Below are 26,536 nucleotides of genomic sequence, written 5' to 3' on the forward strand. Positions count from 1 at the left end.
ATTCTCACCCCCTAGCTCAGTCCCTACAGGGTCACAGACATGTAGCTTTGTAAGTCTTCCAGAAAAACACTGGTTTTTTGTTTGTTTGTTTTCTTCTTCTTTCCTCTTCTTCTTCTTCCTCTCCTCCTCCTCCTCCTCCTCCTCCTCCTCCTCCTCCTCCTCCTCCTCCTCCTCCTCTTCCTTCTTTTTTTAGCTATCCTGTAACTATCTCTGTAGACCAGGCTGGCCTTGAACTCACAGAGATCCGCCTGCCTCTGCCTCCCGAGTGCTGGGATTGAAGGCGTGTGTCACCACTTTTACAGAAGAGGCTGACGGGGGCAGAAAAGCTGTGTCTCCATTGGCAGTAGGAAGCTGTAGCCTAGCTGCCTTGTACACACAACACCAACTTGAGCAACACAGGAAAGTATCCGTGGAGGATGGAGGTGGAGGGGGGGGGCAACCATTTCCATCCAACACGTGTACACACACCACTGTCACCACCACTTTTCAAATCCTGACAACTTTGAGTCCTTGGATGCGAGGAAGTCTGGAATGCAAGCATCCCCGAGCCTTTCAGGTGCAAGCACCAATAAATTCCGTTTCTTTGTTTGCTTAAGTCGGTCTGAAGTGTATTCCCACAGGCTGCAGTCAATAGCCCCTCACTAAAATAATGACCGAGACAGTAAAATATATAAAACCACAATCATAATAGCATCTACAGCTATCACAAAATACACTTTAAAACCGACCCATCTCCTCTCTCTGAGCAACAGAACAGTTCCATCTTTGAAAATGTTCAGTTGGACAGTGCTCATCCATAATATGCTTCATTCCCATAGCTCTGGGCTAATGGCACCTTACACACATCTTCTTGCAGTACAGAACAGGCAGGGGGTACTATTGAAAATAGCTAACCACCCTAAAAGCACAGGTACTGGAGGCTCTCTGCTGTGCTCAGCATCCAACCTGTAATTGCTGGATCTAAGGAGATGTGAGGTGTCTCAGGAGTAGGTTGGAATAGGGCGGCACTTAGGATGTGTTTCGGGAATGACTTTTTTTTTTTTTTTAAATTTAAATCAGAACAGTAAGATTTCAATATTCTACCAGCCAGCCAATATGGCCTTGTTGGGGTGTACTGGCCCAATGGGAGCTCTGTTCTCAGATATTATTGTTTCTTATTTGAGAGACTGTTTTCACGGTTGCACTGTGAATTCCTATAGTTAGGGATTTTGTCTTATTAATTTGTGCATAGGTCTTGGTGCCTAGAGGCAAGTCCTGGCCATTCGATAATGTTTGCTGAGTGATAAATAGGAATGACAGTTCAGAGTTGTATAATTCTCCATTCTGCTTTTATTTTATTTTTTTTTCCTGATAGAAATTTCTTGCTGGGATTAAATTGCAATATGACTTCTTTTCACCATACTTCTGAGATGTTATCCTCTCTAATGTCAGGTGATTGAAGAAGAAAATTGTAATTTTTCTCTCCCAGGCATACTGTTGATATTTTAACTCATAGTGGCTTTTCCCCCTCAACACAGGATGGATTTAGAAATAAATCAAGATCCCAGAAACTTAGGATTGTTTGAGTGGTATTGCTTACCTCTGCCACCCTAAGAATAAAGTGTAGCTTGATGTCTCTCTGCAAATGTATGATCTGACTATCCACTAGGACATTGGGCATGGGATTCTGCCTGGACCCTAAGAATTATGAGAATAAGGCCACATCTACTAATAGTGCCTAGCTCCTCCTTGCTGCCCAGTAGGCACTTCAAACAATGCTTTGGCTGGTGGTGGTGGCACACGCCTTTAATCCCAGCACTCTGGAGGCTGGATTACCCAGGTGGATCTCTGTGAGTTCGAGGCTAGTCTACAGAGAGATCCAGGACAGGCACCAAAACTACACAGAGAAACCCTGTCTCGAGAAACCAACCAACCAAATAAGCAAAAAAAACGCTTTGAATGAAGGGAAAACTGAAATGGTTTCAGGAGAGGCAGTTATACCTGGATGACTTGATTGTCCTCTAGTACTGATAAGTTTTTAAGAGAATAGCTTTGAAAATGTATTTTCTTAAGCCAACATAGGTCCTGTCAATATCTAAAAGGACAGCTTCGATATTAAATGAAGTCAGAGAGCTGGGAAGTGATAATATTATTATTCTTGATTACTCAGAGTAAGTGATTACTCAAAGAGGCCACTTGTATTTAAATTGTTATCTTTCCTGATGATCACCTCCCTTTTATTTTCCTGTTTGTGGGCACATGTCCGCCCTATTTTACTTTCTTAAGCTCTCTGTAGGGGTGTTTTATCCACTTATCAGAACGCCAGTGAGACCACTCTGGGCACTTGCCACCAAGCTAGATGACTTGAGTTTGACCCAGGATCTACACAGTGGAAAGAGAGACCACACTCTCCAAAGTTATCCTCTGACATACGCATGTGACACCTTCAATAAGTAAATTAGCAAACAAAGAAACATTATAAACGTAATAAAGACTATGTAGGGGAAGCACAATACCCAGAGGAAGTCTTAGAACGAGGCCTCAGACTCTAAGTCTCCCCACTATTAGGTGTGTAACCTTGGGTCACTTTAAGAACTAAAATAATAAACGTTTACTCTCCCTATTTCACAAAGTTAATTGTAAGCCTGGATAATGGGGTACAGAACTATAAAAACCCTGTACAGGGGAATTGTTACCATCCACCCACGGACAGCCACAGTGACCGTAAAATGCTCCCAAGTAGATTTTGTCTTAACAGCATCACTTTAGGAGCTGGCCAGATGGGTCAGTGGTTAAGAACAAGAGTTCAGAGCAGTCGGGCTCCTAGCACCCACAAGGTGATCCACAACCATCTGTAACTCCAGTTTCAGGGGATCTGACACCTTCTCCTGACCTCCCTGAGCACTAGTCACACACGTGGTACACAGACATACATGTAGGCCAAACACTCATACACATTAAAAAAGAATCTTTAAAAGAAAAGAGAATGATTTTACTTTTATCTTGCCCCCAAGGCTGGCCAGAACAGGAGAGAGGTTCCGGGAGTGTGGGGGTGGGATGTGGGGTGGGGTGGTGGTGGGTTAGATTAAAAAAAAAAAAAAACCCACAAGAGAAAAGGCACCCAAATTCGAGTGGGCTTTTAAAACCATGTTTCCAAAGCTAACTACTTCACAAGGAGCCTCTCCACACTCCACTGGCCCAGTTTCCACAAGTCTCAGCAGGAGCTTGGTTGGGCGGAGGTCCACGCTGGCCAATAGAAATCAGCTGTGTTCTTACAGGTTTCGCAGCAGGTGGAGAAACTGAGCAAGAAAAATTACTTAAACGTGGACTCAGCCTTTTCACCGCGGTGCGGGGCGCCACAATTGGTCCCCTCTACGAGCAGGGACGGAGAACAATGTTGTGGACCCAATTTCCTAATCCTTTCGCCCATCCATCCCGACTCCTATCAGTTTCAAATGCCGGCCGAGTCAAGCCTTCCCGAGCCAGAGAGTGCTGGGGGATGAGGGGGAGGGACCCCTGGGGTTGTCCTTTATTGTCTAGGGAGCACCTGCCAGGTGGCTGGCCGGTGCCTAATGCGCTCGTGGCGCCAGGCAGGCTTCACAAAGCGCGGGCAGCACCTGCATGGCCAGCGAGTCGCCTGGGGCTGGAGGACCACCGCTGTTGGGAGAGGGCCGGGAGGAAGGAGATCCAGGATGGAGGGCCTATGGGTGCTCCAGGTCTCGGAGGGCACAGCACCCCCGGGGATCAGCAGATCCCGAGAGTCCCGGGCACCAGGCAGCGGGAGGGAGTGCGACCCGGGAGGGAGGAGGGAGGGGCGTGGCCGCGCGCTGGGGGAGGGCGGGAGGAGGGGCTGTCGCGCGCCGCTAGTGGCTCTGGGGGCTCGGCTTTGCCGCGCTCGGTGCACTTGGGCGAGAGCTGTAGCCGAGAGAGGAGCTTAGAGTCTAGCGCAGCCACCGCGATGAGAGGCGCTCGCGGCGCCTGGGATCTGCTCTGCGTCCTGTTTGTCCTGCTCCGGGGCCAGACAGGTGGGAGAGCGCGGCAGACAAGAGGAGGGCACCCCCTACCCGGTGGGCGCAGTCCTGGGTCCGGGAGGGGTGCCACCAGCCGGGGGTGCGCCCAGAGTGGTGGCTGTTGGCTTTTCCTCCGCCTGTGCGGTACCGGCAGTGCGAAGGTGGCGGGCGGCGGCGGCGGGACATCGTTGGCCCGCCTCGCTCACCTGCGCCAGGAGCCCGCAGCGGCGGGCGGTGGAGACCCGGAGCCGGGAGTCTTCCGGGAGCCGGGGCCGCGGGGCTGCAGGCTGCGGGCGAGTTTGGCGATGCTTTTGTGCCGGCTGAGCCCGGGGGTGGCCGTGGCGGCGGCCTCGGGCTTCGCACCGAGAGCGTCCCCTTTCCGTGCGAGGCGCGGCCGCGGCTTCCTTTTGTTAAAAGTTGCGTGTGGGTGACCGGCACCCGCGAGGACCAGCCCACGGGTCCCCGGGCGCGCGCCGGGCAAAGTTGGAGAGCCTTTTCTCTGCTCTGCGGACGCTGTTTCCCCTCCGCGGGCGCTCTTTGTGCATAGGGCTGGGGATCCAACCGCAGTTGCACTGGTCGAGCGCGGCGCCACCCGCGGAGACGAATCTCGGGCTTGCTTGTGCTCCCCCCCTCCTTTTTTTTTCTTGCACGGGGAGCACGCGGCGTGCGGCTCTGGGGCAGGACCCCGCGAGCCTGTAGGTGGCGGCTCCGGGGACAACTTGAGCCAGGCGTGTGGCGAGCAGCCGCTAGGTTGCAGACTTTTTCCTTTTGTAAATCTCGTGCTCAAGGCTCGCCCCTCTCTGCAGTCGCACGGTGTTCATTGCTGCCACGCGCCGGGGAGCTGCTGCAGCCTACGTTGGCCGCCAGCTCCTGGGGAAGCAGGGACCTCGTGCGGGGACGCAGCTGTTCCTTGCCACCTCGTGCGCACCGTATGAGAGACGAGCCAGCCCGTCCTAGCTTTGGAACCCCCGGGTCTCAGTGTATGAGACTTGTAATCGCAGGTGGCCGCTTTTTGGGGGGGAATCCCGAGATCTAGACACCCCCTCCCACGTGATAGCCACCCTCTGGCCGCCTGGGGTGGGGTAGGGGAAGAAGGGGTGAACTTCCTGCAAATCCCATTTGTTTCTTCAAGCTGTTAGGGAAACCGTGGTACCTCTGCTCGGGAACTTGGGTCTGAAGGTGGAGGAGGACCTGCAGGTTCCTGGTGCTCCTTCCTCAGCCCTGCCCCTTCGGCCAGGTGTCGCTGGTGCGCTGCCTGTGCGAGTCGCCTGGCTAGTCCCTGAATCCTTGGTCCCTCCCGGGTCGTTTTCAAAACAAAACCCAGAAACCCTTTAAGGTTGCCCTGATGCTATAGACTAGAGAGAATCTGCTCTCGGGAATGAAGCGTCCACCGGCCAGCGACGCTGTGACCCGTTTGGAGCCCACCGCTGGTTGTATTTTCCAGATCCCACTCCCCACCCCTGATGCTTTTGAAAGGACTGGGAGGGCTTTCCTGTGGGGAAGGCCTTGCATCTGGACCCTTGTGTCAGAGGAGGGGTCACCAGGGATCACAAATGAGTGTCCAGATTCCTAGGCGTATTTGACCGCTTAGCTGAAACTGACTCCAATGATTTTTTTTTTTTATCTTTTCCACCCTGTTCTGCTTTAGACCAAGGTGGAACACCAGAAAGATCATAGTTCCTCATTAAAAACTGAAACGAATCAATGGTTTGCATCTTCCTCTTGATTAGTGTGCTCTGACCAATAACTTTTTGGCAAAGGGAATTGGAAGGTCTGTTTCCTGCCTGGCAGGCAGTGTGTTGTAATGACAAGCCCTTGCTCAGCCCCTCCAGTTTCAGGCCCCCCTTTCAGACCTGAAGCCTCCTTGGTTATGTGCCCTTGGGCGGGTCATTTAAATTCGGAGTGTGTGTGTGTGTGTGTGGGGGGGGGCGCTTCAGTTTCTCTGAAGGTACTAGAAGACATTGCATCATGAAGGATGTGTGTGTGTGTGGGGGGGGGGCGCATGTTTCAGAATTCCAGAAAGCTGCTTTCTTGTTTAAGGGTCTCGTGTGTGTGTGTGTGTGTGTGTGTGTGTGTGTGTGTGTGTGTGTGTGTGTGTGTGTGTGTGTTGCTGTTCTGCTCCTGGCTTAGCAGGAAGCAGTTGTGTGTTTTTGTTTATGCTGTGATCTCCTTTTGGAGGGCTATCAAGTGCCTGCTCTGTAGTAAGCCCTCCTTCTTCCCAGGGCCTTCACAGCATCGGCAGCTCAACAGGATGGTCCCCAAACAGTGAATCATATCTTCCCCCTGTTCCTGCAGGTGCAAGACCCTAGTCATTCGTGCACCTGGCATTCTGGCTTATGATCCTACTGGAAATAATCTGAGAGTTCTGTACTAAAGCGATCCCAGATATTTTCACTTCCCCCACCCAGCCACACATTCTTTTTTCTTGTGACGTTTTAAATCATGCACGCCTTGCTTTTGCAACACGCTTTCTAGTGTGCCTTAAATATCATATCATGGATGTGCTTTGTGCATCCGTGGGGCTCTATAATGAGCAAATGTCTGCCAGGCCCCGTACTGAGGGCTTTCCCCTGCCTTTCACGACTCAGGGGGCCCAGGAGGTTGGACCACCACAGCCAGCCTCTAGTATTTTCCTATTGGAGAACAAGTCACTTGCCCAAAATAATCGGTGAAGGAGCCTGAGCCCAGCTCCATATGCTCACTGTGTATCCATTTATACAACTCGCCAGAATCTGTTGTAAAGTAAGACACATACAAAAATATTTAATGAGTGCTTACTACAAGCCCAGCCCGGTTCTGAGGTTCTGAGGCTTCAGGCTACCTGTCTTAGAACATTTGGGTTAGTTTTTTTCAATTTAAGTGAGTTCATCCACCAGGAGGATTCACTGCTGTATAGCTTGGGCAGGGGCATTTGAGCCTATCATATGAGGGTTTGGGGGGCGGTTAGCTGGATCCATCCAGTCAGGCTTCCTCAGAAAGGAAGATAAGTTATCTCTGAAATGAAGTTGAAAACCATTCCCGGCCCCCCTTAAATGAAGATGGTTATGAGCGTTATGTATTTGTCCCTGGTAACTGGCGGATATCAGAGGTTGTTTATTCTGGCCGAGCCCGGTGAAATACAGTGACCATTTACCGCACTCCCAGAAGAAATTCTCATCGGAAATGTGCCAAGTGTTCTGAGGGCTCCCCTTGTCGTGCACCGAGGTTGCAGATGTTGTTTTGTTGGTGATGGATTTTGCCACTGTTGTTGACGGCCCTTAGAAGCTACTCCTAGGGTTTTGACTCATTTCCTCCCGCCGATTAAAGGACACAAGGAAATGAGGCAAACCAGCCCGGGTGTCCAGAGCAGGATTCTTAGCTGGATCTAGGTGTGGGGTTACCCCACGGAAAGCAGGGGGCCACGGACTCATTTCTCCAGAATGAATTAGGTTCAAGAGTTGGCGGGCGGGCGGGCGGGCGGGCGGGCGGGGGTGTGAGAAGTGCTGTAGTCATGTGTGGTAACTTTTCCAAAAGTGGGATTAAAAGACATTTGTAGGGATCCAAATATGCAAAATTTCATATGCAGCCTCAGCAGCATCCGTCGCTATTTTCACGGTTGCAGCTCTGGGGTGAGCGGAGCTTGGAAGGGAGTCAGTGGTAGGGAAGGGTTTGAATCGAGGACAAATCCAGCATGGATCTTGCTGAAAGTAGGAGAGACCTGGGTGCAAGCCTGGCCTCCTGGCTCGGATTGCTGCCGTTATGGGGGCATGGGTGGGTGTGTGGTTCATCTTTGGACTTCAGTCTCCAAATAAATGAGTAGTTTTAAGCCAGTAGCCAGCTCGTGGGCATGCTTGTTTGGCTGACTGGATGCTTCTAGGAAACATGGAAGATGGTTCCAACTAAAATGCTTCAGCCTGATCATTTCCCATCCGTCTTATGGTTTGGCTTCCATTTTGGCCGCGAGAGACACCTTGACAGAATGCAACGTTTAAGTTCAGTTATTATTTAGGGCGGATGGCATCAGAGTTCAGAGCGTGGTATCTGGAACTGACATCTCATTCTGCCCCTCACTCACCCCTCTGTGTGGGGGAGGGGTAATGGTGTCAAGGTGCAGAGGCTGGGGGATTGACCACAGGAGGTTCTGTACTTGGAGCCGCTCTCAAGAAGTGGGTGGGTGGTCTCCACTGTGCTGGGATTTTACAGCACCCCTTTCAACTTAGTCTCTTAGGGGGGAACATGCAGCTGTGCAACTGATGTAAAACCAGATTGCACTGGTTGTTTTACCTTTTTGGATTTTTTTTTTAATTGTATTAAGATGAAGTTCATTCAGTGAATGACTAGGCTTTGCTGCCAGTGGTGATGCGTGCTGCTTTTCCTGGCTCTGTAGTTGACCTCACCTCCTTTGCCTTCCCGCCAAAGGGCTTACAGAGTTGGGGATAAAAGTTTAGGGAGCGGGGATCTAGGTGAATAAGCCCCTCCTCTGGTCTCAGGAGCCCTGTTCTCTACACAAAGGGGCTGTGCCAACACAGGACCATAGATGCTTTCTGGAGGGGCTTTCCTGGGCTAATTTCCCTGGCGTACCCTCTGGATGGGTGGCGGGGGTAACGGGGTCTTGTAAGCCTGCCCTTGGCTGGGTTCCGACCCACAGCAGCCTGGAAAGCACTGCTTTAACGGCCGGACCACGCTTTGAGCGCCGGCAAGGAAGGCTAGCGAACCCTGGATCAGTTGAAGGAAGTTTATCAATCCCTCGCTGTGTCCTCACAGGGACAGCAGATAGGGGCTCCCGTGGGAGGGACGTGCTCAGAGTCAAACTGGGGGTGCAGAGGCATGGCGGGTGGGCAGTGTGTGCAAAGAGAGGCACCTCAAGTCTCATCGGGAGGGTGTTAGCAGAGACCCGGGGACCGTGGGTGTCCACAGAGGAGATCTTACTTTGAGATAAGACTGAACCCCCACAGAAGGAGGGGAAGAATATCTGTAGTTAGGAGAATCAAGAGGAAGGTGAAGGCAGGATATTCAGATCTGACTTGAGGCCCATCCAATCTTTGGTCAGATGGCTGAGGGTAAGGAAGTGGAGGGTACGAAGGTAGAAATATTAGGTAAGTCTCGAGGAACGGGGAGGGACGGGGGGAGGGAGGGAATTTAGTGTTGAGCTTGGTCCAGATTGTGAAGAAGGCCTTGAAGGCCAGGCCAAGGTGGACGTGACAGGCAGCAAGGTCACCAGTCCGGGGCCACCTGCTTTGCCTTCTGTTCCGTTAAGCCCAGCACGGAAATCAGTGCCCCCTCCTGCCCCCAGACGTGGGACAGCCTTACTCTAGGCAGTCAAGAAGAACGGAGAGTCTTCATTATTTATTTATTTATTTTAAAAGTAATTGAAATTGTGTATCCTAAAACTGACCGCTTTACCACTTTGGAATGCACAGTTCAAGGGTATTAAGTACATTCACACGGTTATGAAACCGGCCTTATCGCTTCATCTTGCAAAACTGGAAGGCTGTACCCATTAGAGAACTCCTCCCCACCCGTCCCCTGGCTGTTACCGCCTCTGGACTGTTCTCTGTGTCCGCTGTGAGTAGACCCCACAGTGTCTGCCGCCTTCTGGTTGGCTTATTTTAGTTACCGTAATGTCCCCAGGGGTCTTCCGTGTTGTGTAAGGCCAGAATTTCATGTTCGCTTGTTTGTATTTTTGAGACAGGTCTTGCCGTGTAGACCAAACTGACTTCTTAACTCTTGATCACCTTGCTTCTGTCCCTCTGTCTGTCTGTACCACCATACCTGGCAGGATTTCCCCCTTTTAGGGCTGGCTAGTATTGGTCCTATTGTATGTATCCTTTGCATGTTGTTTCTCCCGTCACCACTGATGGGCAAGGGTGTCTCACCTCAGAACGAGAGCCCTGTGTTAGTGGAGAGCTGTAGAGAAGGACAATTCATTTAGGCCCTTCAGCAGTACTGGACAAAGGGGTCGGAAGCCCTACAGGCATATTCTGGAGACAAGGGGGAGTGCCCAAGGGACCAAGGTGGATAAAGATGGCATCCAGTTGGCACCACCTGCCAGGCATAAAGCCTTGGAAAGGAGAGTTGGAGCTCTGCTGGTGTAGGTGCCTGGGAGTAATGGTGGGTGTGGGATTCATAGGACTGTGGGAGCCCGTTCTGGGGTTCCTCGTGGCTTTACCCAGCAGGTCCAAATAGAGGATGATCAGGACCACGGGCCTGAGTGCAGGTGTCTGAGATGGTCTGCACTTGGCTGTGCTGGGGGAGGAGGTCTTTTGCTCCACCCCTTGGCGTCTCTATAAAAACCCTGGACCAGAGACAGTCCGGGCCCGTTGGAATAGGTTCCAGGCCCTCTCGAGGCTATCCTTTATTTTCTATCTGTTTATCTCCGCAACATTCTCCGCTATAAATCCTTCTATCTAATATTTCCTGCTGCTCGCACTCAAGAAAACTCTGGGAAGCTGTGGGGGTGGTGGGTAAATGCCCCACATAGGACAAGCTGGGAGTGGGCTCTTGGTGGGAAAGAACATGGTGTCCGGCTCGTTCATTCATCACCTCTGGGTTGCATTTACCCGAAACTCAATTTCACAGACACGAAGCTCTGTATCAATGAAGTTCTTTTTTCGGGTCAGGTCCATGTAAGAAATAAAATTAAACCCCAAAGTCTCAAACTCTGGCTCAACACCATTTTTATGAAAGGATTTGGGGGATTAGAAAGGATTCTGTGTTAAGTGTGCACCAGCCATTCGATGAAAAGAAAGATGTCGTGAAAGGAAGTGTCCGGTGGAAAGGTGAATAAAATGGATGTTTTGGGGGTGGAGACGCAGACACAGAGCTGATGAGCACTTTGGGGGAAACAAGGACTTTGAAAGCAACTTAAAGAAATTGGATTTATTAAACCTGGAGACGATAAGGTCAGGGCGGTTGACTGACTGTCAGTCTTCAAGTGTTTGTATAGTCTGTGACAGGAATGGGCAGGTTGCCAGTGGGCATGTAGTGCCCTGGAAGGAAACTGGGATTGTTTGTTTGTTTGTTTGTTTTTGGGAAAAAAAATTCTTTAATTGTGGGCTGAAAAAGACTACCACAGCTGGTTAATGGATCGCTGCTGGAGATATGAGAAAAGCCAAGTGCCATTTTGATAAGGCCCCATCCCGCCTAACTCAGTTAGCTTGATGTCCCTTTTAGGGTCAGCAGGTCCTTGTGATGTTATTTGGAAACGGGAAAATAACTGGCCATGCTTGTTTCCTCCCTCTGTTGGTGTGGAGTGGAGTGTTTCTCATATGTGCCGTGTGGCCTCCTAGGTTTGGGCTCCATGGAAAACAGCCAGTGAGGAAGCCACAGCCTAAAAATAGGTTATTGATCTGTTGGGGTAGGTCATCTAACCACAGAGCAAATTGTGCTATGCAATGAATGGAGTGCCAAGATAAGAGAACTGAGGAAGTCCGAGGTCTAGAGAGACCCATCCTCACCTAAGGGTGGTTGGTGTGCTGTGGGGTCCCATGTGCTATGGGACCACCCTGCCCTGTGGCTGGGTAGAAAGCTTGACTGGGGTGCAGAATGCTCAGCGGAGATGAAGGATGCAATACCGCCCTCCGTTCTCCTTGACTACTCAGGGTGGATTGCTCCTTCTGTGGCTCACCCACCACTCTTCCTTCCCATCTGCCCATCCCCTTTGGGCATTTCACAGTCATGGTTCAAAGGCACACATCAGACCAACCAGGGATCTGGAGGAAGGCGGTAGGAACCGTGGGGTGGCTCACCAGCTTCTGTGGGACAGTAATGTCATGTGAGAGAGGATGGTGTGAGCCGGGTGGTGGTGCTGCATGCCTTTAATCCCAGCACTCGGGAGGCAGAGCCAGGTGGATCTTTGTGAGTTCGAGGCCAGCCTGGTCTACAGAGCGAGATCCAGGAAAGGTGCAAAGCTACACAGAGACACCCTGTCTCCAAAAACAAAAACAAAAGAGAGAGAGAGAGAGAGAGAGAGAGAGAGAGAGAGAGAGAGAGAGAGAGAGAGAGAGAGAGAGGAGACGATGTGTAAGTTGGGATTCTTGGCTCCAGGACCTAGAATTTATAGGATGAGGCATCACTCCTTGAGTAGAATGGTGGGTTCAAAGGCATTTTGGGGACCAGAAATAAATCTTGAAGAGTGGGCTGTGATTCAGTCAGGGTCTGAAGAGCAAAAGTGAAGCGTTGAGTGAGCCCAAAGGCTCCCATAGAAAGAGGCTCTGGAGAGCAGAGTACAAGGTGATATGGGCTAATCTTTAGGGCACCTGGATTCTTCAGAATTCTTCAGAAATTGAAGCGTTTCCCACAATGCCATATGTGATGAGATTTTTGTAAATGAAATCTGGTCAAGTAATTGCCTATTCAGAGAGATAGCTTTAAAAAATGGAAAAGCATGCATCTCACTTTTGCGTGTGATTATGTCTGTGTGTGCATCATGCAAATCCAGTTCAGGTATGAACCGAGTTGTTTTGAAGTCCAAGGCTAATTACTCTTTTTCCCTCCCTGACATCCTCCGCAAGCCACTCCTAGCCATGATTCCAAATATCTGAACATCTGACAAGTGGCAAGAGATGGCTTCCCATTCTTCACTCATTGACAATTTAAATCTTTAGTGAAATGAGAAATAGGGTATTCAACAGGCTTCCAAAGCTCTCCCCTCTTTATGTAAATTCTCTTGATCTAGCAAAACTAGGGATGAGCAAGACCTCGGCAAGGTCTCTACTTGGGCTGGGACACACAGGTTCTTTCCAGATTCTGTGGCCACTGCTGCGTTAGAAGACTTTTAGATATACTGGTGGGCCCCCAGTATAGAAACAATATTGAAAGAGCGTTGGGTCTCCGGTAGCCCGTATATTCAAGAATGAACTCATTTCTGGATATATGGACTGTGCTTTGGAGCTCGGGAAATCAGAGTTTCCTTTGGACCTGACAAAGAGCGGGTGGCAGTTTGTGGTGGGCAGAGTACTGTCACTTAGGGGAAGGTGTAGGTCCTTGACCTAGTGGGGCAAAGGTAAGTAGAAAAATGAGAAGGGGAGAAACTCATCTCTGCTCATGTGAGGCAGAATATTCAGCCTGCCTCAAGTGACTTGGGGTGTTTCAAAGGATTAGGAACAGGGGGACTCCCTGATGTTCTGAAACTACCAGTAATTTGAAAATAATAGTCTACTCTTAAGCGATTTCTCTATGTGCTGAGAACAAAGGAACAGTGGTCACAATGGATTTGGCAGGGACTGTCTCTCTTTGGGGAGGAAGTACTCACAGAATGGAATCCAATGCCTGTATTAGGTTCAGGGGGAAAAATGTCCTGGAGATACTAGAAGTGTTCAAGGTGGTGGCATTGGCTGTCATTCTACAAGGCTGGCGTATGCTTAAAGAGGGAGCAGAACTGTATTTTCAAAGCAGAGAAACTAGACAAGGAATTTTTAAGGTGATCATTAGGTCGTAGAATATTTTAAATGCATTTCGACTTGCATCCTAATTGTCCCAGTGTAGATTGCCTTCATTGTTTGAATCCACAAGATCTCACTGTGGCGCTCAGGCTAGCCTGGTACTTACTGTGCTGCCCAGGTGGACCTCAAACGCTTGATCTTCCTGCCTCACCCTCCCAAGGGCTGGGATGGGAGGCATGCGCCAAACAACCAGCTTCGTTTTTCTTAATGTGAAGGCCTTAGAGTAGCTAGTAACGAATTTGTCCTTGAACGTTCTTGTATTTATTTTCTTCTAATATGTATGTTTATTGCAGAGAAATAGTAGGTGCGTTTTCAGCTGAACCAGAACCAGAAAGCACCATTTTGATAGGAGAGGACCCCCTTTCTCCCCCCTCCCCTGAATCCCCGTCCCAGTTTTAAAATAAGCTAGCATATGTAGAAGGGGTTGTGAGTTTTTTTTCCCTTCAGATCCGAATGTGTTGCCTAATTTACATTTCAGCATTTTTAAGGGACATTATTTCAAATGATCATCCAGTTTAGAACCACTGTCTTCTGAAGGGGCTGGGCGAGTGAGGTGCCCGTGGGCGAGGAGCCCCTCCTGACATGGGATGCATGGTGGGAGCAGGGTCTCTCTGATGGACTGTTCTTCAACTGAGCCTGTATCAGGAGCTCTTAAGTGTCGGGTGGCGGTGTAGCAGTGAACAGCCTTGACCTGGGGCTTATGTTCTAGAGAATTCTTTTCTTCTCAAGAGCCCAGAAGAGCAGAGAAGGAAAGAGAGTAGAGAAAGAAATTTGAAGGCCTCTTTTACAAAAATCCATTGGTTTTAGACTTAATGACCAGCGGCTTCTGGCCAATGAAGGGATAAGCAGAGAAAGGTCGGAGAAGGTACCCGGGAGGGCAGGAAAAGGAGATGGCTTTTCAAAGATGGTGGGGAAGGAACAGGATAGGGACCAGGTCAGCGGGACGTTTCGGGTGATTGGGGGCCGTTGCCTTCCCAGGAAGGACTGACCATGGGCTGTGGTCCCAGTGGACTACGGTTCTTCATTCAGCTGGCGCTCATTTGATGGGGACCAAGTCAGAACTGAAACACTGGGCCAGCCCTCAGCTTCAGGATTTGGGGGCATCTTTACTGTGCCAGGGTGCCTTGCCAGTCTGAAGGCTTGGAACCCTTTGTTGGAGAACATACCAGAGTGTTCTTCTTTCACAGCCGAGGGAGGTGTTGCAGGGGTCTAAACACACTGCTCTTTGGAGCTCTCAGAGGCTGGAGGGACTGGTTCTGTACCACAGTTAAAAATTCATTTCTTTCATCTTTTTATTAAGAGCTTTGGCATAACCGTATTAAAACCTATGAAACTGTACTTGGACGTTGTGCAGCTTAGCCACCGACAGCCCTGAAGTTCCACCCACTTTTGTGGCTGTGTCTGGTCTGGATGCAGTTACCTGCAGGGAGACGACACAGGAGGGGACTTAGTGTGATTGATTGATTGATTTTTTGCATCCTAGCCTTTAGAGTGAGTGGCCTTTCTGACATCCAGAAAGTGATCATCTCCGAGCTAGCTCTTCAGTTTTAGAAATGGGACTTAACTAAGAATCGAGACCGGGAAATAAGGACTAGCAGCTCTTCTCTGTCTGCCCTTGGATGGTGGATATCTGGTCCTCATGGAGGGATCTAGGGACAGATAATGCCCCCGCGCCCCTCTGCTGGAACTGGGAAGGATACCCCTGAGTTGACCGACCTAGTCAAAGGTTTTAGGGAGAGGAGGCCTGAGATGCCTGACCTGTGGTATCCAGCAGTGTTGATAAAAGTCACTGGTGCACACGTGGGTTTTTACTGGTTCCCAACATCAGTTGTTCGAAATGCTTGTTCCTTTTGATCCAGCGTAATCGTCACGGGTTAGACTACTGTTTGGGGTGAGAATTCCAGGCCCTATGTTTAGCCTGACCTTTGTTCTCGCTTACTCTTGTAATAAACACCATGACCAAAGCAACTTGGGGAGGAAAGGGACAGGCTGACAGTCCGTCATCCCAGGGAAGTCAAGGCAGGAACCTGGAGACAGGAACCGAAGCAGGGACCATGGAGGGATGCTGCTTCCTGGCTTGCTCAGCCTGTTTCCTCACAGCTTAGACCCACCTGCCTAGGAATGGCACCACTCACACACAATTCCTGGGCCTTCCACATCAATTGCCAGTTAAGAAGAGCCTTATAGACACATCCACAAGACAATTCCTCTGTCTAGGTTTCCTCTCCCCAGGTGACCACCCTAGGTTGTGGCAAGTTGATAATAAAAACTAGCCAGCATAACCATGTTTAAATTTATTGTCTCTTGACTGGGAGAGAGCAAAGACATTTTGAAAAGCAGTAGGGAGTCAGCCTCTGATTTGTACTCTTCCCTGGCCTGTTTGAAAACCTTTTGGTAGGCATTTTTCTTTCAACACAAAGGAGCAGACATTAACTTGATGTTGGTTGCATTGTTGCTGGCCTTTTAAGACATTGTTTTATGTAACCCAGGCTGGCTTCAAACTCAGTAGGTAGCCAAGGATACCTCAAACTCCTCATCTTCCTGCCCTCACCTCTCAAATGTTGGGATGACAGGTGGGTGTGTCACCATACCTGGCTAACATGTTTTTATCAAAGGGACATCTCAAGGACGACATGGAGCAGTGAGCTCTCAGATCCACAAGACCAGTCTTGGGCCTTTGCCCACTCCCAGCTCACCTGCTCACTCCTATGAAACTCGATTTCATCTATAAATATTCTCAGTATTTAAATAGCTCTAAAATCCTGATTCCCTCTTCTGAACAGTAATAGGGCCATCTCTGGTCATTGCACTGGTCCCCCCAAGCCTTCAAGACATGGGGGAGGGACCCTTTATTCAGACTGGAACACAAGCCCTATCTCAACCCTGCTGTGGAATATTCAGTCCCCACCTTTGTCCTGTTGGAAATAAGTAAGATAAAAATATAAACAAGTTTGTGAATGTTTGACTGAACTGAAGCGCGAGCCTCGGTTGGGAGGGTCGCGCCATTGCTTCTTGGTAGGGTTCAGCCTTGCGCGCCTGCCGAAGGGGTTGTGTGTTTGCCCTGTCACCGCCTGTCAGTGGGAATTATGCTGATTGCATTCCTGCAACAATTAGCCTGTTTCAGTCCCTGCATTTCCGCAAATTGTTGATTGAGTGGTTCGAGCATGATCAGATTTTGTTTTTAAAGAGAATGCTGGATAGACAGTGTGTTAGTGTTTCCGATGACAATAATGTTCTTCTAATAGGTACCTTTAGACAGATACCTTAGGTAGCCCTCTTGTCTGCTTTTTCTGGGAGCTGTTTTCTATTCGTTTCCTACCATGAGTGACATTTAAATTAGCAACTAGTCTGCTCGCTGTGCCTTTTGTGCCCGGAGCTGGGGATTTGAAGGAGTAAGTACCCGTTTTGCCCTCAGCTAATACCTGTTTGCAGAACTCTCTCCCGTTTTCCAATCAACTCTGTCAGTGACAAGGACTCACCTCTTCTCCACCATCACTTACTTTTGGTCCTGCAGGGGCCAGTGTGCACCTGGTGCCGGTGGGGATGTTCTGTTGAACTCCTCTTTCTGAAGGGATGCCCCGGCAGCCATCCCAGTGATACGTTCATGGCAGCTTGCCTGCAGTCGTTATTCTAAAGGTCAGATGTCTGATAGGGAGCCTCGGCCATCCCGGCTTTGCCCAGTATTTTTGCTGTCTTGTCTTTTTTGGCCACAAAGTGCTGTCAAAGCCAGGGGCACTAATCGGATTGTCCTTGCCTGTGACGTGGCCACACCTTTACCTGGACACGCACGGGAATGCTTTCTTCTACCGTTTGCAGCATAGTAGTTCTGAGTGGTGTCCTATCCCGAGATGTGATTGCTGCCTTGATGAAGAGTCTCCAGCGAGGCTTCCATTTTCCCTCACTGGAGAGTTGTTGAAGATCAGAGGTTTCTATTCGTTCTATTCTCCATTGGCTTCAGGGTCTCCAGCATGTATATGTTGGATCTTCTTTGTCCGTCTTCTAGACCTACTCTTTTCTTGGAAATTCTTTTAGTTCCTTTATAATTTGTTTAGATTCAAATCATCCAGTTTGTTTGAGGTACCCTGCCACCCTGCTCCTGCTGCTTCCTCAATATTTAACACACACACACACACACACACACACACACACACACACACACCACATACAGACACACACCACACATACAAACACACCTTGCCACACACACCGCACATATACACACATACACCACACACACATACCCTGCCACACACACATACACATACACAAACACACCCTGCCACACACACATACCCTGCCACAGACACACACAAACACACATACCTTGCCACACACACACTGTACATATACACACATACCCTGCCACACATACACATCCCCCCCCACACACACACACGCTGCCCCTGCCACTACTATATTCTGCCACCACCAAAACAAGACAAAAAAACCCCAGGGTCTTTCTGTATAGTCTAGGATGGCCTCAAATTCTGGGATTACAGGAAGGGCCACACTGTACTCTGTGACACATTCACTTTTATTTGTTCTTGTGTTTTGTATTTTATTTCTGATTTTTTTTTTTTTAGTTCTTTCATGTCCACTTTTTAAATTTTCATTTTTTCTCAATAACCTTCCAAGTTTTAAAATTATTTGCTTGTGTGTGTGTGTGTATGTGTCTGTGAGTATATGCACAACTACATGTGTGCACATGCACATGTATGCTTGTGAATGAGATCAGAAGAGGGCACTGGGTGTTCTCTATTGTTCTCCACCTGTTTGTTCCTTTGAGGCAGGGTCTCTCCCTGCACCTGTAGCTTGGGTTTTCTCAGCTGGACCGCAGTAAGCCTCAGTGATCTTGTCTCCTTCTATCCCCGCTTAGGCTGGGATTACAGGTGTGTGCTGGATGCCAACTGTTACTTCTCTAGAGGTGGGTGGTGGGACCTGGGAGTGTGGAGCTGATAAATGAGGCAGACCAGAGTCACATGCAGTAGTCAGCTTGCTTCAGAGCCTCAGGCAATTTATACTCTGAGGGTTAAGAAGGTCACATTAGGTAAAGTTCTCATAAGTTCAAACTATCAATCACAGGACAAGATCTGGCTTTCCTTACCTCCTGAGTGCTAGGATTAAAACCATGCTCCATAATGCCAGTCTTCTGCATGTGTGCGTGCGCGCGTGCGTGTGCATGTGTGTTTTAAAGATAGGGTCTTACATATCCCTGGCTGGCCCCAAACCCACTATTTAGTTGTGGCTGGCTTTGAACTCTCGATTCTTCTCCCCTCACCTCCTGCACACTGGGATTACAGGGGTGTGCCGCCAGCTGAAAGACTTTGTTTTCTACACTAGAGATGTTACTCTGCTTTTTAGTTTTTCTCTCTCCCGCTCTTTGAAACGGGCAGGCCAGTACTGTGTCCTGAGTGTTGCGGGCCCAGCTATCCGGTCCTGTTGTCACTCAATGGTGGTAACCTTCCTGCCCTCCGTGCCTGTCCCCAGCCGCTCTGTCCAGGCCTCTCTTTCTGTTTCTTACCCCTCTTCTGTTAGATCCCATCCCCACCACTGCCTCAGGCATGGAACCTCCCTCCCTCCAGAATACCTGGGCACATTGGACATGGCTTCCCAGTCTCCCTGTGCTCACTGTGTCTTCTCAGAATGAGCTGTGTGGTGAGCTACGTTTGCTGCTGGTAGTTCGTCCCCACTCTGCATACTCTGGGCACCACACACCAGATCACATGGGCTGTGATGTCATATTCTGGGTGCCCTGCCCACCAGGTCACGCAGGGCTGTGATGTCATCTGAAGTCTTGGCTTCTGCTCTCTACCCAGTTTTGTGATTACCACCCCTGAAGCCGACTCTGGGGCCTCCCTTTACCCTACGGCTTGTTAATTTATGGATTTGCCAGGCCTGGACCAAAGGGAAACATTAAAAGACTGGCTGATGCCTTTGAAAACACAATCTCCTTTTTAAAGTACAATTTAAAAACATTTGTCGTGGAGACAAGAGTTGCATTTGTTAAACTATCTGAAAACAGATTAGTGTGGAAACAAATACTTCCTGGCCTCCTGACATCAGCTGTCTCAGCTTATTGTTTACGACAAAACATGGCAGTGGAAAACATCAAGGACCAGGAAGCTCATTATGGAGCTGTTGTCTTTGAGGAACGTTTGTAAGAACTGACACTCTGTGCTGTTTGTTGGTCTGTCTGGGAGCTCTGAAGGAGACAGAGTCATTTTATAGTCTTGAAAGCTTTAATGCCACATCTATACTTTTATACATCTATAATGCCACTGAATACAGCTATCACTGCTACCTAATTGGAAAATATTTGTGTATTTCTAATTATAGTCATTTGAAAGAAAATGTTGCCAGGGCTTGAAATATTAATTTATATTTCCAAAAAATCACCAAATTTTTCTCCCTCCAACGTGAATTTCTCCTAATTGTCGATCGATTTCAATCATCATATGAACAGGTAACTAGCCAGGCACGCCTTTAACCCCAGCACTTGAGAGGCAGAGTCAGGAGGATCTCTGTGAGTTGGAGGCCAGCCTGGTCTACACAGGGAGTGGCCGGACTGAATAGAGAGACTACGTCTCAAACAAACAAAAGCTTGCTGCTGTTTCAGAACTGGCCTCTCTTCCCAGTCCTCAGTCTATAGCCGGCCGTAGTCCAAAGCAGTGTAGGAAGTGAAACTTTCTCAGTGGACATACTGGAAGGTTTTGTTGTTGTTTATTGCTGTTTTTCTCGATTCTGGAAAACAGCAGGACCAGTTTCAGGCATTTATTCTTGTTTCCTGCAGGCGCTGAGATCATTTTACACCAGGGACCCACCCATTAAGAATTCCTTCCAGAAGAGAAGCAGGCTTTAATGTGTTGCTCCGAGAGAATGTCACCCCAGAAAATTTAAGAGAAAAGTGAACACTCATTAAGCAAATTGACCGGCAAGCCTCCCTGATGAATGTTGAATCAAGTTTGAATACACCAATTTTGTCCATTAGTGTGCTTTTAAACCAATGCAATTGTTTGGGTCTAATTATTTTCTATTTTGTGTATGTGAGTGTAGAACGGCTGTAGAATTAACTGTTGCAGGACAGTTATCTGATTAGCAGTGGAGGAAAACAGTGGCGGGTATCTGCCTAACCAAGAAATGCTTGCTAGGGGATGAAAGGTATCGGGAGTAGAGTTCTGAATGGACAGAGACAGATTGTCGTGGGCAAGACGTTTATTAGAAAGGTTAGCAATGCTATGGACAGACAGACAACCGCTTGGCAAGGGCTCTGAGTCAGGCCCCAATGGTATAGACCAGCACAATGGGGCTCTGAAAAGAGAGGAGTTCCACATGGCAGCCAGGTTCCCTTAGATTCTCTGAGGAGAGCGGCAACTCAGGTCTGCTTCTCCAGCAGGTAGCAATCATTCCTATCTGTAAGAGGTAATGGTCCTGTTCAAGAGCATGGTCTGTGCAAGGGACCCCTGTCCTCCTTGATGCAAGAGAATGGGCTTGGAGGTTCCCCCGGGGCGGGTTTGGGGGGCGGGGGCATGGGAGGATTGAGTGCCAGGCCCTCTGACTCACTGAGCCAGATTGCGGTCTGATGCGCTGCAGAAGTTGTCTTCGTCACCAGTGGCACTGTTCTGGAGTCCTGTAGCTGTGACTGGTGCATTCTGCAACATTTCCCACTTGAAAGCTTGGGGATTTGAGAAATCTGTGCAGGACAGGCTGCCAAGGCTTGTCAGGGGGACCCAGCGCGAGGCCGATTTCTAGGTGTAAAAGCCAGGCAGATTCGCTCACTCAAGAAAATCTGTTTCTGCAGGTTTGACTTGAGCTCCAAGATAGAGATCCTGGTACAGTTTCTTGCTACGCTAATGTCCCGAGTCTGGGTTGCTGCTTCTGCTAGCTGTCTTGACTACTGTGTAGGGTGGGGGTGGGGGCTTCCAGTTCTCCAGTTGCCGTCAGGACCGGCCACATCAGTCGCCGCCCCTTGGCACCAGGTAAAGATGCCAGCATCCCCCTCCCCCAAACCTGCTGCATTGGAAATGTGAGAGCATAGCTCCCCAGACCCTTTAACAAGGCCATCGGGGGAAGCTGTTGCAGGCTGAAGGCTGGGAACCGCTGACTACGGGTGTCAGGATGGCTGGGCTTCCTTGCAACACAAAGCTCCGGGCCTCTTGAGTCCCTTGGGTTCAGACAGGGTGCAGGTTCTCAGTTCTTCTTCTGTCAGCCCAAGAAAGATAGATAGGAGTTTCAGTTAGTCCAGACAGGAAGACAGAAAACTCCAGCACTGAGCACTGTGTGTGCACAGGTTCCAGAAGCGTGCGTGCGCGGTGCTGGAGAAGCCAAGACCTTTCTAGCGGTGATATTTTCAGAGGATAAATACGATTGACAGCTGCCTTGATTCCAAGCTTTCGGAGACACCCCCCCCCCCCCCCCCCCCCCGCCGCCCTGTCCCCCACCCCCAGAATTACTCACATACATACTCGGGGGACTACAGACATCCTCTTGGGTAGCCTGGCTCTATTCTGCCACACCTGCCTCCTGCTTTGCACTCAGAGGTCCCTTGGCTTCCTCTAAGGTATGTGGCTTCCTGGCCTCTGCTCACGGCCTGGGGCACAGAGGGCAGAGGGCTTCTCCCTGGCCTCCCGGTGCACCCCAGTTTCCATCCCCTGCACCTCCCCTTGCTTTTCCACCCCTAGGGTGGGTCAGGCCAGCTCTCTTGTGCTGCCTGATTCTTCACACTTTATCGCAGAGTAATTACACAAATGTGTCAGTATCGGTCCATTGCCCAACAAGGGGCTCAGTGTAACCTGCACTGGCGGGGGCGGGGAGGGAGGTCTTATGCACTGGTGTTCCCCGGGCCTAGCCCATGGCAAGACTTCAATGTGGTATTTTTGCAGGACTGAATGATGGGAATGGAGGTGAAGTACCGTCTTCACAATTATTTCAAGGACACCTGAATTTAAGGCTGCATGCTAATTATCTGATTTTGCTGAGTTTCTTAGGAAAGCTGGTCTAGCTTCACTGGCAGCTGGCCCCATTGCAGTAGCATTTTGTTCTTTGGTTTTAACCTTGGTTCTGGCCGTGGAGTTACCCATGAGAGCAGGTTCTGGAGTGTGAGTCTTCCAGGGAGATAGCCGAAGGAGAGGCTACTCTTGAGGAGGACAGAGCGAGTTCCAGGTCAGCCAGGGCTGTTACACAGAGGAATCCTGTCTCCAACAACAACAACAACAACAACAACAACAACAACAACAACAACAACAACAACCACAACCCCCCCCCCCCAAAATCCCACTGAACAGGCCACTGGGCTAAGTTAGAGGTGTGCTGGTGTTTGCCCAGGATGTGCTGGCCACTACTCCGTGTCCCTGTGCCTTGTGTGCAGCTAAAAGCACACGAAGCACAGAGTTACAGCCTAAGCGACAGCCGTACCTCGACACACCTGCATTTCCACCAACGCCAGAGCTTTAAGAAGCAGTCATGATACAGGGTCAGAGGTCGGCAGTCTGCACCGGAAAAGGCGCAGGGCAAGTTTTCATAGAAATGACTGCTGTCTTATCTCCCCCAGGGCTTCTGAGCACCGCTTCCTCCTTTGCACACAGAAGTGGGGTTCTGGGGTGTCCTGTTCTTCCCACACAGTGATAGAAGAGACATGCAGGGCCTGGAGAGATGGCTCAGTGGTTAAAAGTGCTTCATGCTTTCCCAGAGGAATCAGCTGGATCCCAGCAACCTGCTCTGGTGCTCACAACCACCTTAGCTTCAGGAGATCCAATGCCCTCTTCTGGCTTCTGAGGTGCCTGCACACAGACACACAAAGACACACAGACAGACAGACAGACAGACACACACACACACACACACACACACACAGACACACACATACACCAGAGACATACAGATACACAGACACTGACACACAAACTATACACAGACAGGCACACACACACACACACACACACACACACACACACACACACACACACAAATAAAAATGAAGAAAGATACACTTCCTGGCCCTAGTTTGTTTTGCCCTGGCTAAGGCTTTGTGTTCCCTTCCTAGAAGGTGAAAACTTATGAGCTACATCCCAGCAACAGCAGCAGCTCGAGATGGGGGCATTTGTCTAAAATAAGAGACTCAGCTTCATTGGTCTTTATGTGAAGAGTTGCCGTAACATTCACACACGTCATGTACAAAAACAGCGTAGCCTTAAGCCTGTTTTTTGAAGATGGTATTTCAAGACCTATAGAGTAAAAATGCTCATGTGCTTGTGGGAATCTTGCTTTGGGTAGAGAAACTAGGAATCTGTTGACTATTTGAAAATGACTGGAGTGTGTGCATTTTACATTGCGGCTTCTATATACTCTGTATTTGCAATGCTAAGGATCGAACCAAGGGCCTTTAGTGTGCTAGCCAAGCCCTCTGCCTCTGAGCTACACATCAGAGTCACCTCACCATACTTTCTTAGTTTACAACTTTTACCTGTTGTAAACTTCTGCTTGACTGAGTAAATTTAGGAACGAAAGCTCAAGTTTTTAAGAATTGTGTGAGAATAACTGTAGCGTACATAGCTGACTAGGGACATTGTTACCCCAGAGGCATGTAATTTTGGTTCCTGTGTCCTTTGTTTTAGTGACTTTGTCGTCAGGTACCATTTCCCGCCTGACCTCAGTGCGCTCTGAACCACCGTTCCCTCCCCATCTTCCTGCTTGTCCTGGGCTCAGGGTTTTCTGGTTTTCTTGGTGCTTTTTGGGAGACTTCAGGTCCCTTAGGTCCTTAGCCTCTCTCTGGCTGTCACATTAGTGATCCCAGCAGCAACAGCGGGGAGCTTTATCAAGAATAGGTTCTTCGAGGACTTAGGGATGATGGAAGGATCCTGAACAGCCCCATGCGTGACTTCTGGACGTCGCCATTGAGGCCTGGAGAGGCCAGTGGGCTTCCCCAAAGCTTCGTCGCCTTGGCTTGGGATCCCCATGTCTGGCTCGCAAACCCTCCTACCCTGAGTCACACTATATTTCTGTGGTGTCACCTGCCACCCCAAGCTTAGGGCAGCACCTGTCACTGAGACCCTCTGGTCTAGACTTTAAAAAGTGCTGTATAAAGTTACGCAGTTGGACCCCGCCCTGCCCCTTACCGTTCCTTGTTTAGGTGGGGTGAGGTGGATAATTGCAAACCCACAGAGAAGCTGCAAGACCAAGAGTGCAGAGAACCCCAGGCTACAACTGCTAACGTCTGATACTCGCTTTTTTTCTTTTTTCTTCCCGGGGAAGAGCGTGTCATCTGCTGGTTTCACGGGCACATGCAGGCCACCCAGGCTGACCCATCCCTGCCCTCGACTAGAGGGCTGCTTTTTCTTCTCTCTGGGAAGGACCGAGAAGGGGGCTTCCTGTTCCTTAGGGAGCCCCTTAACTTCTGTAGGTTCTGTGATATCAGGCTCACGGTCTTCCTAGAAATCTCTCTAGCAACGACAAAACAGATTCTCCTCCTTGGCAAGATAACAGGAAGAGTAGAGAGGGACTACCCTCTCGACTCCCCGGGGAGTCGCCCCAGCCTGTTAGCCAGCTCCGCAGGACACTGTTGCCCTTCAAGGAACTGAAGTCTGGTGGCAGGGCAGCCTCCACTGCCTCTGCCCTCTTCTTCAGCAGCTGCCTCAGATAAAATTTCTTGTCGAAAACATTACCGCTCTATCCCCCGCTTCTGGATAGATGACATCTTGACGGTAGCAGGAGAAGGGAAATTTCCTGTTTGCTGTAGTGTGCAGGAACAGGGAAGACGCACTTTTCCTTATTTGACAGGTCCCTTAAAAGTAGATTTCGGAGTACGTTTATGAGTCAAATGTATTGACTTACCCATTATGAAGAAAATTAGCATATTCATCTAGCTAAGTCGAGTATAATTAATTCCTAGCATCTTTTCGAAAGCTGGAAAAATCAGAGAGGCGTTTCCAAAGTGTTGATCATAGTTGAAAATGCCTCAGGGAAACCGTCCAAACGTCAGGATGAGTAGGAAGGCAGAAGTGTGGCACATACAGACGTGCAATGGAACATTATTCGGCCTTGAACAGGGATAGAATTCTGACACGCCACGGCGTAACCACAAGGGAAACATTCAAGTCCCACAAGGACAAGTAGTGTAGGAGTGCTCTTCCTCAAGGTACCTAGAATGCCAAATTCATGGAGATGGAAAGTGGCCTCATGAAGCAGGGGAGAAAGGACTGGAGAGCTAGTGGTTAGCGGGCAGTGTTTCTGTTTGAGAAGATGAAAATTTATAAAAATGAATGATGATAACTGCCCAGCAATGTGATTGCACTTAATGCCGCTCAACCTCATACTTACAAATGGTTAAACATCATTAATTAGTACGCATATTTTATCTAATAAATTTCCGAAATGCCCCAGTTGCCATATGCATGTGCATATGTATGTGTGCACACACATACACACGGAGGTGTGAAAATGTTAATCATTTCTTACCTAATGTCTCCTTGGACACCATTAGAACTTGATGCCGTAGGATGGGAACTAGAGCCTGGGGTCTCCAAAGCTTAATTTGCAAAAGTTTTTGTTTGTCACGGTCACACCACCCTTGCTTTCCCTCCTGGGCCTGCAGAATTGGTATTGAGCCGGGTTCTAAGACTCTTCCCGAGAGAGCACAGCATGCCGGGAGGATATGAGCAGTGCTGTATCCGTGAGCACAGGCCACTCCTGCTGCCCCAGTGAAGACAGAGCGAGCACTCCTGACCTGGATCTGTGGCAGCGCCTACACAGATCCCTGTGGGCGTGTTTGTGCAGCTTGGGAGGTGGCCCGGAGCAGGGCTGTGCTGAGCTGCCGGTGGCTTGGAGTCCCACTGCCCTGCACCTGTCCTGCTCTTGAGTGTGGCCGACCCTTGCCTCTCTTCCTGACCTGTCTCCTGCTCTGCTCTTTAAGTTAAGGAAGTTAATGTTGAAAGAAGTGGACAGCCCCGGACGCCACCGCCAGCTCTGACTGAGCAGATGGCCGGGTCTCTTTTTCGGGTGTTTATTAGAGGCCGCTCCTGGCGCTTCTTATCTGGTTCACATTTCAGTGAGTGCTTTCCAGAAATCAAAACACGGAAACCTCCATATTTACAGCAGGAGCCTGGGCTGGATGGGGGGGAAAACCCAGTGGAA

At 49.5% G+C, this 26,536-nt stretch overlaps 1 protein-coding gene across 2 annotated transcripts in view; it reads left to right on the plus strand.

The window, feature by feature from the left end:
- Positions 1 to 3,856: 3,856 nt before the first annotated feature.
- Positions 3,857 to 26,536, plus strand: part of Kit (KIT proto-oncogene, receptor tyrosine kinase) — a 78,569-nt gene continuing 55,889 nt past the window's right edge. For both annotated transcript variants that reach the window (XM_006979721.4, XM_006979722.4), the window contains exon 1: positions 3,857 to 4,004. In XM_006979721.4, coding sequence (XP_006979783.1) covers positions 3,938 to 4,004 — 67 coding nt within the window. In that variant the 5' untranslated portion in view covers positions 3,857 to 3,937. The remainder of the gene's footprint in view (positions 4,005 to 26,536) is intronic.

This window comes from Peromyscus maniculatus, chromosome 10 (assembly GCF_049852395.1).
Source record: "Peromyscus maniculatus bairdii isolate BWxNUB_F1_BW_parent chromosome 10, HU_Pman_BW_mat_3.1, whole genome shotgun sequence".
Classification (NCBI taxonomy): Eukaryota; Metazoa; Chordata; class Mammalia; order Rodentia; family Cricetidae; genus Peromyscus; species Peromyscus maniculatus.